General features: G+C 40.4%; 1 protein-coding gene across 1 annotated transcript in view; it reads left to right on the top strand.

Annotated features, from left to right (window-relative positions):
- ZCCHC14 (zinc finger CCHC-type containing 14) overlaps positions 1-13,770 on the top strand; it is an 88,792-nt gene extending 75,022 nt beyond the window's left edge. The window contains exons 9-13 of the mRNA XM_073308144.1: positions 140-231; positions 4,147-4,274; positions 4,751-4,891; positions 4,978-6,420; positions 9,536-13,770. Coding sequence (XP_073164245.1) covers positions 140-231; positions 4,147-4,274; positions 4,751-4,891; positions 4,978-6,420; positions 9,536-9,591 — 1,860 coding nt within the window. The 3' untranslated portion in view covers positions 9,592-13,770. The remainder of the gene's footprint in view (positions 1-139; positions 232-4,146; positions 4,275-4,750; positions 4,892-4,977; positions 6,421-9,535) is intronic.
- Positions 13,771-14,300: the final 530 nt, after the last annotated feature.

Genomic DNA, 14,300 nt, shown 5'->3' with positions numbered 1-14,300 from the left:
CACATACATGTTTAAAACAAGAGTCTTCAAGGTGCTTCTCAGAATTGGAAGTCACTGAGAATAGAGTAGGGTCTTTTGAAATGTATGTATCCATATATTGCACACTGTAAAATCAGCTCCATATTTCCTCCTTTAAAAGTTTCTGAGCCTTACTGAAGAAGATCTGAATAAGTTTGAATCCCTCACCATGGGAGCAAAGAAAAAACTCAAGACCCAGCTGGAATTGGAAAAGTAAGTATGTGTGTTGTGAGGAGTGGTGTGTAGTCTGTCTGGCTTTTTCAGTTTGTAAAATATGGTTAGATGGCACTAGAATTGTACAAGCTCCTGAATTTAATCCCAGTTTTACTCTGGGTTTTGCTCTGAGGACAGAGCAAATTGTTAAACCTTCTAGGCTTTCCCCATTGTAAATCTGGATCCTACTTCTTTTTCAGGGGGGTATGGAGACTTAATTAGTTTGAAAAGCACTTTGAAAATGTGGGTTATTTATATTTAGTACTTATTGTTTTATTATTGATTATTCAAGGCCGATAAGATAAGCACATAAAAGAATTGGTGAACTCAACTTCAAAGGGACACTGTTAACTTACCCATAAAGTAAACAAATTTCTTGAACTATGCTACTAATTACTCCTTAAATTATTAACATTGGAAGAATTTTAAAAATCCACATTATTTTTCACTATTTGTGCTCTTCCTGTGTGTGTTTTCTAATTTATCTCAGGTTGGATAAGGAAAGTCACTTTCAATTTTAAGTTTTCAGAACTGCAGTATTTGAATCCCAGACATTGTAGGATAGATGTGTAAACTTCAAGAGGGCCAAGTTCCATTTTAAATTGTTATCTGGAGCATAAATTTAGGATTACTTACTCCCCTCAGTTTACCATGGAATAGCAACTCATGTCAGTGGGATATTTGCATCAAGATCAAAGGTGGCATATGCCCTGTATATAGTAACTAAACTCCTGCTTGTCTTCAATATTATTAAGGTTGAATTCAGCATCACTCAGTGGCAAAACATTCTCACCATTAGCAACAATGCTCTTTCTGTCCTGTGTTTCTCTCCTTTCCCTATCCTCCTTCTCTTTTTTACTTTCCTGCTTTCTTTTCTCTGCCTTTTCTTCCTGGAAGCAACTTCCAAACCCCTTCATCCCTTTGCTTCACTTTCACTTGTTTCCCATCCTATCAGATGAAATGACCTGTAAATAAATAGCTGTTGTCATGGAGCTTTGGGGTTACCCCCCAAACCAGATTAATACAGAAGTGAGGTGGGGGGGGGGGTTCACATTTGTGCGTCATTCATCTGTGCTCTCTGCAGACTCAGGCAAACAACACTGCGTTGGTTACAGTTGCTTTACATTTGAAAGGTTAACTCTGTGGAATCCAGATATGCGGAGTGGGCCACATAAATGCACCTAGCTGACGATGTATTTGATGTCTCTGCTGCAGGGAAATATTTATTTTAAACCTGTTCCAGTGTTTAGGTTCACACACCACAGTCCCCTCCCAACATTTTGATTAGTTGAAGGCCTTGTCTACACTACAAACTTTGGTTGACACAAGTTACATTGGCATGCAGCCGCTGAAGTTTGTATGTCCCTTGGGCATACTTGGTTGTTTGCATTGGCGCTGTGCATACATGCCAGAAGTGCTTGTGTCGATGCAAAGTACAGTGCACCATGGGTAGATATCCCAGTGTGCCATGCACTACTCTCCAGCTCAAAGCCTGTTGGGAACTTTTCACAATATGTTGTGGGGTAGAAATGAGTCGTGCAGGGATCTCTGGGAGCGAGGGGTCAAGTTCCCAACATGCAGCTCTCTCCACCCCATAATGCCATCCATATCCCATCATTTTCATGACTTTTTTTTAAAAAAAAATCCCACAAACCTGCTCAGCACTTCTCAGAGTCCACCATCTCTGACAGATGCATGGAGCCCGCAGAGCTCTATGCTATTCTCATGGACGCTGCAAGTACAAGACGCATGATTCTCCTGTATCTGCACACTCGCAGAAAGTACCGCAACAATGGAAGACATCAGGATTTCTTTGTGGACAGTTTGCTGAGACAAAGCGAAAAACAATCCAAGGTTGTTGGCATTCATGGAGCAGCTTCAGATGGTGTAGCACAGCTTTTGGGTCCAAGAAACAAGCACTGAATGGTGGGATCACATTGTAATGCAGGTTTCAGACGACGAGAAGTGGCTGCAGAACTTTTGGATGCAAAAGACCACATTCTTGGATCTGTGTGCTGAGCTCACCCCAGCGCTCCAGCACAGGGATTCCAGAATTGCACAAAACTGAGTGATTGGGCAACAAAAAGGCAGATGAAATTCAGTGTTGATAAATGCAAAGTGATGCACATTGGAAAACACTAGCTTTACATTTGAAAGGGCAGCTCTGTAGAATCCAAATATGCCAAGTGGGCCACATAAATACATCTAGCTAACCATATATTTGAGGTCTCTGTTGCGGGGAAATATTTGTTTTAAAACTGTTTTAGTGTTTTTTGAAAACGTCCACTCAATATGTAATAGTCAAAAAAGCTAACAATGCTAGGAACCATTAGAAAACAGAGAGATGATAAGATAGAAAATATCATAATGCCACTATATAAATCCATGCTATGCCCATACCTTGAATACTGCATGCAGCTCTGGTTGCCCCACCTCAAAAAAGATATATTAGAATTGGAAAAGATACAAAGAAGGGCAACAAAAATGATTGGGGTATGGAACATCTTCTGTGTGAGAAGAGAGTAAAGAGACTGGGATTGTTCATCTTGGACAAGTGATGACTAAGGGAGGATGTATAAATCATGATTGGTATGGAGAAAGTGAATAAGGAAGTGTTATTTACCCCTTCACATAACACAAGAACCAGAGGTCCCTTCCCCTTCATTGGGCTCCTCCAGGCTTGGCTGGCAGGACTGGTTAGACTGTGATGGAGTCTCAAACAGGTCCTGGCTTGTGGCATTGCTGCCTCCCCCCGCCACATCTCCCCCCTTCTCCTCCTCCCTGTTCACAGTGGAGGTTTCTGTTTTGGGCTCCTCTGAGGTCTCCATAGTGGTTTGCAGGGTGTTGGTGGGGTCTCTGCCAAGTATGGCATGTAGCTCATAAAAGCAGAAAGTCTGTGGCTCAGCACCAGATAATTTGTTGGCCTCTCTGATGTTGTGGTATACCAGCCACAGTTCCTTTGCTTTCATGCGGCATTGCTGCTGATCTCTGTTGTACCCCTTTGCTTGTGTCCCCTGTGCCATCTATTTGTAGATGACCATGTTTCTACAGCTCGTCCGTAGCTGTGCTGTCTAATCCAGGCAGGAGTGCTTCTAGGGTGTGGAGCCAGCATGGTCTATTGGGCAGTTGTATACAACAAGGGAGAGCAGCTAAGGTGGGCAATCAGGAAAAGGCATTTCAGAAATATGCAGAGGGTTTTAAAATGGGGAGGCTTTTCTCATTTACCGTTGTGACCAAAGCAGTCACTGTTGCAGGGAATGGGACAGCTGATGGAGGACTGTTTTGGGTTGACAAAGGTTGTGCAGTGTCTGTACTCACACTGCATCAACCTTAGTAGGTCGACTGTGGCTCCACACTGTTCAGGGAGGTGGTGCTACTCATTGCCATAACAGGGCGCTTACTTTGGCCAGAGACACATTTGAGTCTCGACTCATGCACAATGAGGCATTTGATGCACAGGGACTTACATCAACCTAACTTTGTAGTGTAGACCAGGCCTTAGGTTTTGTAAAGTTTGAATCACATTTAATTTCTCTCTTAAATTCTCTACATTTAGCTTCCTCTTCATCTTTGGAATGAAGGGCTAGCTCTCTGTTTCACTCTATTTAGTTAATCAGATAGAATTCAGTTTCTCCTTTTGTGATATTTTACCCTCAATACCTTGTACAAATAAGTGGCTCAGTATAATACCATATAACAAGAAAGACCAATGTAAATACTGGCAAGAAGCAGTGGTTAGGATTGATTTAATTTCCACATATTCATATTTGTGCATCGTAAATTGAGCATAATCTTTTTACAGATGACTGAGTTAGACAACATAGACCCCATCTGCCTCAATTTTATTCAGAAATCTGTTTAAATACCAAATTGTTTTAACCAATTGTTTTTTCCCCTCCACCCCATTCACTGTAGAGAAAAATCAGAGAAACGGTGCCTAAATCCAGCAACACCTTCTTCAGTTACCAGCAGTGGAGTGGCAAGGGTCCCTCCTACTACTCATGTAGGGCCTATCCAGAGTATTCGTGGCAACCATGCTGCAGGTAAATAAGCAATATAAAGAAAAGTGCACCATCTTAAGCTATAAGGTTATAGGATGGATATGTTCTTGCACAGTAGCAAGCTCATAGCTTGACTGCCCCAACCTCAAATTAAAACTGAATTGCTTTATTTGTGTCAGTCCTTTGAGATCATATTCTTCCAAAACTTAGTTGATTGCATGAGGAATCTTGTTCCTGGTGATATTTGGGTGAGACAAATATACAATTATCATTCCAATGATTTGCATATGAAGAGCTGGTTGAGCTGCTGAGTAACCATTACTTCTCTGGACTCCTGCTCCTCAGGGCAATGTGAATCCCCACTAGCCTGAAGCGTCTTTGTGTATTAAGGGTTAGAATATTGCGGGAGACACAATCATAAACTGCAGTATTGTACCAGGCTTTTGTCATCTAGATGACAATTTAGCAAATAGTTTTCATATTTTCTAACTGATTTATCACGCATTCTTTATCCCTAGAGCTGCGTGTAGATGTGGATCAGCCAGCCCATCCGCTTCCCCGAGAAGGTAGTTCTTCTGAGTACTCAAGTTCCTCTTCCAGCCCCATGGGGATCCAGACCAGGGAAGAGAGCTCCGATAGTGCTGAGGAGAATGAGAGACGTAAGGAAAACCAAGCAAAGCTTATGTTTGTGTTGATCTGTCCTGTCCAGTGAAGCAGCTGTATTTATAGATCTTTCTGTCTCTAGGTTTAGAGATTCACTTGGACAGTTCAGAAAAGGAGAAGCCAGTGATGTTACTAAATCATTTCACTTCGAGCTCCGCCAGACCCACAGCCCAGGTTCTACCAGTGCAGAATGATGCCAGCTCCAATCCTTCTGGCCACCATATCTTGCCAATGCAAATGATGACAGCAGCCTCCACCCACATCAGCCCTATCCGTATGCTAAATGCAATGCACAAGTCAGAGCGAAATACAGACGTGAAGCTACTTTCCTCTTCTGTGCATTCACTTTTGTCTTTAGAAGAAAGAAATAAAGCTTCACCTGGATCTAGAAGCAGCATTAAAATGGACAAGAGCTTTGGAAATACAGTGGTTGATGTGATGCCCACATCATCTCCCCATCAGCCCCTGCAAGTACTTTCAGGAATTCCTGAAAACAGTTCTTCATCTTCTGTTAACTGTGGTCCTCGAACCAAAGTTGTACATGCTTCAACTCTGGACAGAGTGATAAAAGCAACTCAACAGACATCATTAACAGCGGAAGCAAGTACTGCTGCCACTGTAGCATCCAGCACAGTCTTCCACATGGCACGTCCACCCATCAAACTCCTGGTATCTTCTTCTTCTGTCCCTATGGATTCTGCCACTGCTGGACAAACTTCCTGCTCCAACAATATGCAAATAAGTGTGTCTCCTGCAATAATCAATCCCCGGACTGCTCTATATACAGCCAACACCAAAGTTGCCTTTTCTGCAATGAGCAGTATGCCAGTGGCTCCGATGCCAGGCAACTTCTGTGCAAACAGTAACCCTGCCTCTTCCGGCAGCCACCCATCCCCATCATTTGCAAACCTGGCAAATTTGCCCAGTTGTCCTGCCCCCAGTTCCAGCCCCACACTTTCGTCTGTTGCCGAGAACAATTTCTATAACAGCAGCAACAGCAGTAGTAGTGGATCTGCAGGGAGTATCCCAGTACCAAATCAGAATCATCACCACCACCACCATCAGCAGCAGCAGCCACCTGGGTGTATGGTGTGTAGTTCCTGTGGGTGTAGTGGGAACTGTGGTTCAGGTGGTATGACTGTCAGTTATGCTAACTATTTCCAGCACCCATTTTCAGGTTCCTCAATGTTTACCTTTCCATTTCTACCCTTCAGTCCTTTGTGTGGTAATGGCTACATCAACACGCAGCAGTACAACGGCAGCACGACTTTTCCAATGGTTCCTTCTCCCTACGCCAGTGGTTTAACACCAGACTCTGTAATGAGTGGGCAGTCCACGTTTGCAGTGCCCCCAGTGCAGAACTTTATGGCAGGAACAGCAGGGGTGTATCAGACACAAGGAATGATGGGAAACAGCAATGGTTCAAGCCACAAAAAAAATGGGAACCTTTCCTGTTACAACTGTGGGGCCAGTGGTCACCGAGCTCAGGATTGCAAACAGCCACCAATGGATTTCAATCGGCAAGGTAAGAAGTCGGTGATGTGGGGCTGCTTAGTCTGTGTGCGGAACCGCATGTTGATCTGAATGGGAGTTACCTGTACGGGTGGGGATGAGACGGAAATCTAATGATGGTACCTTCCTTGTCTTTATATCAAGTCTTCATTTAAATACAGAAAAATATCATGTTATAAGCAAGTGTCTTTGAAAAGAGAGAGATGCTCTGGGCTAAATTCACAGAAGATTAAGCTGACTCCTGTGTGTATCCCATGTTCCCTGCTTTAGGGCATAAGTGCTGTTACAAGTCTTGTGTTGGTCCTCTGCACAGGAGTGAATTTCCCTTCAAGGGATGGAGGGGCTGAACTTTCATTGACTGACTGAAATAGTGTTGCAGCTGCTTATACTGTCTGTGAATTTGGCCCCCGAGCCATTGTCTGTTTCTTGTTTTGAAGGTTATCTTCAAAGTTCATACATTTTTTTTAAAAAGTACGTAAGTAGAGTGCAACATCTGTAATGAAGTGTCTGCATCCTCTTGAGGGACTTGGCTTGTGATTACTGAAAATGTGGGGTCCATGGCATGTATGTATCTTCCAGTATTGTAGCAAAGGCACCTCTAAAAGAGATTTTAAATCCATGGATCAGGACAGGGCACATTTGGGAGTGAACTGTTACTTTACCAAGAGTATGTTGAGGTCAAACGTCTCTTTTCCTGAAGTTCAGTGTTTCAAATAATAGTGTGCACAGTATAACTTTTCAGAATGAAAAGCAGACTTTTGGCTAGAACTAGTGATACTAAAGTGATACCTTGCCAATCTGAAATGTAATATCTTTTATTGGACCAACTTTTGTGGGTGAAAGGGACAAGCTTTTGGGCTTACAGAGAGCTCATTTTCCGGTGACCTAAAGATAAGCTTGAAAACTTGTCTTTCTCCAACGGAAGTTGGTCCAATAAAAGATATTCTCTCACCCACCTTGCCTCTCTGATATCCTGGGACTGACAGAGCTACAACACCGCAAACAATATTTCAGGTTGTGCTTTGGGGTGGGGACTAGATAGTGCAGAAAATGTCATCAGAACTTATCCTTTTTTTTTTTTTTTTAGCGAATAGGCGGAGTTTCCCAGCAGTGCTAAAAGTATGAATAATAATTAGTGTTGTTTCCAGAACTTAGTATTTGGATAGTGGCAGCTCCGAAAATTGTGGCACTGCCTCAGTCAATCCTAGGCCAATCGCAGACTTCTGAGGCTTTGTCTGCATTAGCACTTTTGTTGGCAAAACGTTTGTTGGTCAGGGGGGTGGAAAAAACACCTGCCTGACCGACATAAGTTTCACCGACAAAAGCGCCAGTGTGGACAGCGCTGTCGGCAGGAGACACTCTTTGGGGGTGGTTTCATTATGACGGCGGGAGAGCTCTCTCCCATCGGCACAGAGCGGCTATACGGGAGACCTTACAGTGGCACAGTTGCAGCAGTAAAGCTGAGCCGCTGTAAGGGCCGTAGTGTAGACACAGCCTGAGTCTAAACCACTAGACTGGTGCTCTGTAACGCATGTTAAAGCTGCATTTCATCAACTCCTGTAAATTACTGCAGTTTTGAAGATCTTAAAACTTCTGCTGCCCCGAAGTTGCATGTTAGCCACAGCAGCATTCTGTGTTGTGCTGTGTTTTTATTTCCCACTCCTCCTACCTAAAGTAGATGTCTCCCTGTCAACTTCATGAGTGAGGTTGGCTGCTGCTTTTATTGTGTAAGGGGATGGATTGATTTAAATCAAAATGATTTAATCACTGATCTTAATCATGATTTACATCAGCAAGCAGGAAACTTGAATTTATATCATCGGTCTGGTTTTGCATTTGTACCTCAGTTATTTTCCTAATGATAGGCTGATTCTCATTCATTGGTATAATTTGGCACTTTTTTGCTAACCAGGAGGCTACATTACATCTATACACATTTATTTAAGCATATATAGTTTAACATACATTCATTCAGATTCTTAGTTATTTACATTTTTATGTAAATGGTGAATGATTCATTCTTTATTTACAATATGATTAATTTTTTTACTTGTGATTTGTGTCAAGCTGCAGTTGAATGGAAACTGAATTCAATTAATACATAACAGTATTTTAACATTTCAAAATTGTGTATTATTAGTTAAAATAAATAAGGTAGTTAAATAAAACTGTGCTGGATACATAAGGGGAAAAGTAAGTTTATCAGAAAGTACATTTAAAACTTTTTTTAACAAGTAGTAGTATCTGATTACTTCTGGTCATGATGTCTTCAAGATTTTAGAACTAGTAGATGTCATCCTCCCACACCTACTTTTTACTCATATTGGAAGAGGAAAACAAGTTTTCCTGCTTTTTCAGTTCTCAGTCCCTCTCTTAACTTTGAATGAACCAGTTACTGAACTTAACTAGTTGAATAAACTGAAATGAATGCAAATATTCTCTCTGTGCCTGAGGCGACTGCTGTCAAAAGCTGGCTTAGCACTTCACCTAGAACCAGGTTGTTGCTTAGCCAATGACTTCCATCAGTTCAGTGGCTTGATTTTCTGTAAAACTTAGGGCAGGTCTACAACACCGCTTAAGTTGATCTAACTTACGTCTTTCAGGGGTGTGAAAAAGACCCCCCTGAGCAACGCAAGTTACGGTGAGCTAAGCACTGACCACGCTGGCGCTATGTTGGCGGGAGATGATTTCCCACCAACATAGCTTCCGTCTTTCGTGGAGGTGGAGTAATTATGCCGCGGGGAGAGTGCTTTCCGGTCAGCATAGAGTGTCTTCACCAGATGCACTACGCTGGCGCAGCTGCACCGATGTAGCACTTCTAGTGTAGACCTGCCCAAAGGCAGCACAAACGTAGTGCATAATTTGGTATTTAATTTTAAATAATTGTATAGAGTATACTAAATTTAGGCCTTAACATAGGTTATATTTTAATAAATTTTAAATGGGTTTATTTTTAAAAGAAAAGTATTTAATTTAAATTTTAAAAAATCCTTTTTTTTTTAATTTTAGCATTTTATAATGCTGTTGCATAGTCTGTAAGAAGCAGATATTTAAAATGCTGTGAGAGAGAACTGCTAAAAAAGGTTTGCATTGTTGACTTCCTTTCCCCCTCTTTCCCTCTTCTACAGGTACTTTTAGGCTGAAATATGCCCCTCCAGCTGAAAGTCTTGACTCCACAGACTGATAACTTTCTCTGCCAAGAGAACACTGTAAGCCATGGAGATAAGGAATTTTAAATATGAAACTGAGAAGTCCATTACTGTTAAGTTTTAATGTGTTTTTTAATCCAAAGGTGCTTTACTTTACTAGACAGGTAGAAAATCTAGCTTAGGGATGCATCAAACCCATTTTTGATCGCCAAAATTCAAGCTTAGATCTTGGAGTCGGAACTTGCCTAATACGGATCATGCGATTGATGCGCAGTGGATGGCAGGTGAAGTTGGCCAGCTACATTTTCTGTTGCAAATGCAAAAAAAACCAACCACCCTACACACTTCTGCTGAAGAATGTTGCCATCTTTGGACCTTCTACCATGAAAAGGATAACTCCAGGGCAGCTACTACAATGTGATCTGAAATGAGAGCTGGAGGTTGAAGGTGTGAGCGGCTGTGTGCCAGCTAGCCTTTGAAACCCTGGGCTAGGTAAAATGGCTGCTTTTTTTCAAAAGTCATCAGGCACTAATCTCTGGGATTTTTAAGGATTGCACTACAGAAGAATGTAAAACTATTCAGGCTTCTGCACTTTTAGCAGACAGTGTCACTCCGAGACCAGTGCAAGAGGCAAAGAAGTTCCAACCTTTGAACATTGGCACCAGCAGGCTATGCGATTTACTACACAATAAAAATCTTAAATAATTCTCTCCTTTCCCTTCCAAAAGAACACACATGGCAGTTTCATTTCGTTCTGGAAACAACCGTACTCTCACTGTCACCATTATTACTAGATAGAAGTGGGTTACCAGCAGTGAAAGTAACTTAGTTTTCCAAGGGTCCAAGTCCCAGAGACTCCAGGGCCATAAAGGCTTCACAAAAGAGGGGTTTTTTTTTAAGTAATACACGAAACACCTTTTAAGTCCTGTTACTGTGTATAGGTCTCTTTCACAGAAACCTTACTACTCTGCTTTTGTAAATGAATTTTAAACCATCCTAAAAATAAACTCTGGCAGCAGAGTTAGCAAGCTGTTGCTTTACTTTATGTAATGAAACTGACTCGTACCCCAGGGCTTTTGCTACAGGAGTCAGAGGGGAGGAATTCAAACATGTAAAGGGTCGTAAACGTCATTATTTTGAAGACTTTTAAGGATTTACTGTCAGCCTTCTTTGTGGCCGTAGACTCCAGATTACTAATTTTGGTGTTAACTACCTAGCATACATAATTTTGAGTTGGCAAGTTTAATTAAGAGTTAGGCAGAAGCCAAACAAAGCTCATGTTGCTGAATTGAAAAGGTCTTGTCCTGTCTTGCCCAAGGAATTTCACAGGCTGCAATGGGTGCGGCCTTTTTTTTAAAAAATGGCCTGACATTTAAAGTGATTCTTGTTTTCCAGATTAGAGTATGCAACTTTAATACCTGAGGCCTTGTTTACCTTGTGGGATTTTTTTTACACCTGTATAGCTACACCAGTGCAAACCCGAGGGTAGAGGTGCTATGCCAGAATAAATAGCACTTGTCCTGGTGCATCTTGCTCTGGTTTGAAAGCAAGGAAGCCAGATCAGTGCAAGACGCTTTCTACGTGTGCGCAAAGCTCTTCAGGGTAGATCCGGCGTTAGCTACTGAAGTGTGAGTTTAAGTAGCTAATGCAATAAATTGTCAATCAAGATTTTAATGGCAAATGTTAGAGAAGTTAAACGTCTGGGACACCTTTCAGTTCCGTTTTCTCAAAACTGTCAGCCTCACCCGAAAGCAACAACAGGCTAGGACAATATGATGAATTAGTATTGATAAAGAGGCATTGTAACGTGAGATGGCAAGACACCAAACTTATCCCAGTTTTCCTTTGGAGGTCATACAGTTTTTTGGCTTACTGAAACCAAAGCCTGAAGTTGTGTAACATTTGGTTTTTCAAAAATAACAAGATTTCTGTTTTTTCTTATTTCTATGCAATGAAGAAACGCCATACTTCTGTATCCTCAGCTCTGTTCACACTACACAGTATTTATAGACAGTGTTGAAACAATTGTTTGCTATGTCTGTATTTTGAGGTGGTTATATAGAATGGTCTCATGAGCAACTTTCACATCTGCAACACTAACGTGATGAGAACTGACAATGCAATTTACTTCGCCTTAATGAGCTTGAAACAATAGTACAAAAAAAGCTGTCATACAGTATGTTAAAGGGAACTTGCAGTTTTCACTTAAAATGTTTACTACAGGATTTTGATGGTCTCTCCAGTAGCCTGGAACGTGTGCTGAAAGCCAAACTTTCACATTTTTTCACTTTTTTTAAACAAAAGACTATTTTAAAATTGAACTGTATTTAAACTATTTCAACACACATGCAAGGACTAAAAGCCCTCTCTCAAACCAACAAAAACAAATTCTTGTTTTCTATACCAGTTACATTTTGTTTCATGGGTAAGGCTGGGAAGTATAGTCTTGTCTGTTTAATATTCACTGCACATTAAAAGGGTAACAAGGATTATTAAACTGAACTTTTATCCAGTTAGTGTCTTCAAAAATGGTTTCATTCCTGCATTCAGAATTCTTCTCTTCAAGAATGTTTCCTTTATGTAAAGTTAAGGCTGATATTTCCTAGGCTGATTAATGTGCACTTAACTATCTTTAAAAATTACCTTTTAAGGCTGATTTCAAATTCAAACTCAGAAGAGCCTGAGTAAATGGAAGGAAGTGGAGCTTAATGTAGAAATGTTTGAAGAGCAAGTATTGTTTATAGAGCTTTCCCTAAATCATCAACCTGAATTATGGCTGCTGATTTTGCTAGCATAATCTGTTCAGTTTGTACCAAGAACAACCAAAGTTGGTGAGCCGAAACAGAGCACTTTAATTATATAATCCATTTTAAAAAGGCACAAGTCCATCTTTCCTCTCAAATTAGTTTGTATAGAGTGACTGAAAGAACCAGCTCATAATACCATTTCTGTATGTCCAAATATGGAAAATAGACACAGAATAAGCTTTTTACTCATATCTTTACCCTGGCAGTGTAAGAATATCTAGTTTACAAACTAGATTGCACTATAGGATACCTGAGACTTTAAAATGCAAAAGAGGGACAAACTCCTGGTCATTCTCTGCTTTTAATCTCAGCACTGTAGGAATGTGAAAGAGGGTCATAACTTTAAGCTTCCTTACCGGGGGAATATATAGTATATAGTGCAATTTCACAGTAGTCTTTCTGATTTTAAAGTATTGGTGATGGAAGTGTTAGGAGGATGAAGCCAGAATTACCAACAAACTCTTCTGACAGTAGCAGTCCAATTTGAAATTAAGCATTAGAGGTTAGTATATTTGTGTCATTAACATTAGTTAGGAGGGTCAACAAGGAAGATTCATATCAGGAAGCAGGTATTAATAGGATTTCATAGTAACTTTACCTACAGTAATATCAGGTTTCATGTTATGTGAAACTTCCTAAACTGTATTAAACATGACCAGTAAAAATTCAGCCACAAAATAGGTGAAGGACTTCCTCAAATAATAGTATAAACCAACCACTGTTACCTCAGCTTGAGTTTCATGCCATTTACTGCTTGTTAGTACAGATACTAAAATTTGGTTTATGGTATTTGGCAGAGAAGCCACACTAATTCCACTCCCCCAAATGAAAACAGATTAGTTCTTGCAGTTTCATAATGGCATCAGTCCTATAGAACACTTAAAGCCCTGGATTCTGGGAGTGGTCTAGAATTCCTTTGTAAATCCAGTGGGTCCTGTTTCGTTGGAAGTAAATGTACTTACCACTTGCAAGATTCTGGAAAATCATATTGCTGGTTGAGGCCAAAGGTAAGTTACTACAATACTAAGGAACTACACAACAAACCCTTGGGACTGTTTAAGTTCTTACACAAGTAAAAGATGCTTTGGTACAGAAACAAAGCAAATCCTATGTTTTGAAGTATAGTTTAACAGTTTCTCTTGGATATAGTTTTCCACTAGGAATAAAGGAAACTCCTACTCCAATTTGAGCCATTTCCCTTACTTCAGTCAATTGTGCATGTAACTTTATAAATATTTTTAAAATAGTTTTGTAAATATTTAATATTCAGCTAATTTGATTTTGAATTGTAAATGTCAAGTATTCTGGTATTGGAATTTTTATGTTTTATTATACTTTGTTAAAGGTAAAATTGTACATTTTTAGAATGTTTTTATCTAAGTAAATTTAATGTATGGAAAATAAAAAATGTCCAAGTCCTTAATTGCTTTTAAAAGGCTTTATCCCTTTTAGTTTTCTCCCAACTTAAGTTGAGAACTATCTTAAAAATTAATTCAGAACCATTTTACAGTTAAAGCCACCCTCAGTCTAACTATACTCATCTGCTAATGAATCAGATAGACCTTACATTGTTTGTGTCTCTATGCAACTGCTATTCTCTAATATTTAAAATTTGAGGGACAAACTTTGCCTGAGTCAAGCACAACTGAGGTTACTCTGCAAGGTACTGCTGTCCACAACGTGACACTTCACTCCTGGACCTCATTTCAGAAGACTGACTGTTGGGTTAGTGAGCAGGGGGTTCTGCAGTGTTTATAAACTAGGACCACACTGTGACTTAAAGAATTACAAGTCTGGTCTTCACAGGTGAAAGACAAGTGGAACTGCTGAACACAGCCATAGCCCTTAAAGCCAGTATTAAAACACTGTTTTGGAAGAATGGCATTTTGTACTGTAAGCTATACAAAGTGCTGTCTGCTCATTGCTTTCTTGCTAGA

Source organism: Lepidochelys kempii, chromosome 12 (assembly GCF_965140265.1).
Source record: "Lepidochelys kempii isolate rLepKem1 chromosome 12, rLepKem1.hap2, whole genome shotgun sequence".
In the NCBI taxonomy this organism is placed as follows: Eukaryota; Metazoa; Chordata; order Testudines; family Cheloniidae; genus Lepidochelys; species Lepidochelys kempii.
Note: the sequence above shows the minus strand (reverse complement) of the source record. Positions and strands in the feature narration are given on the sequence as shown.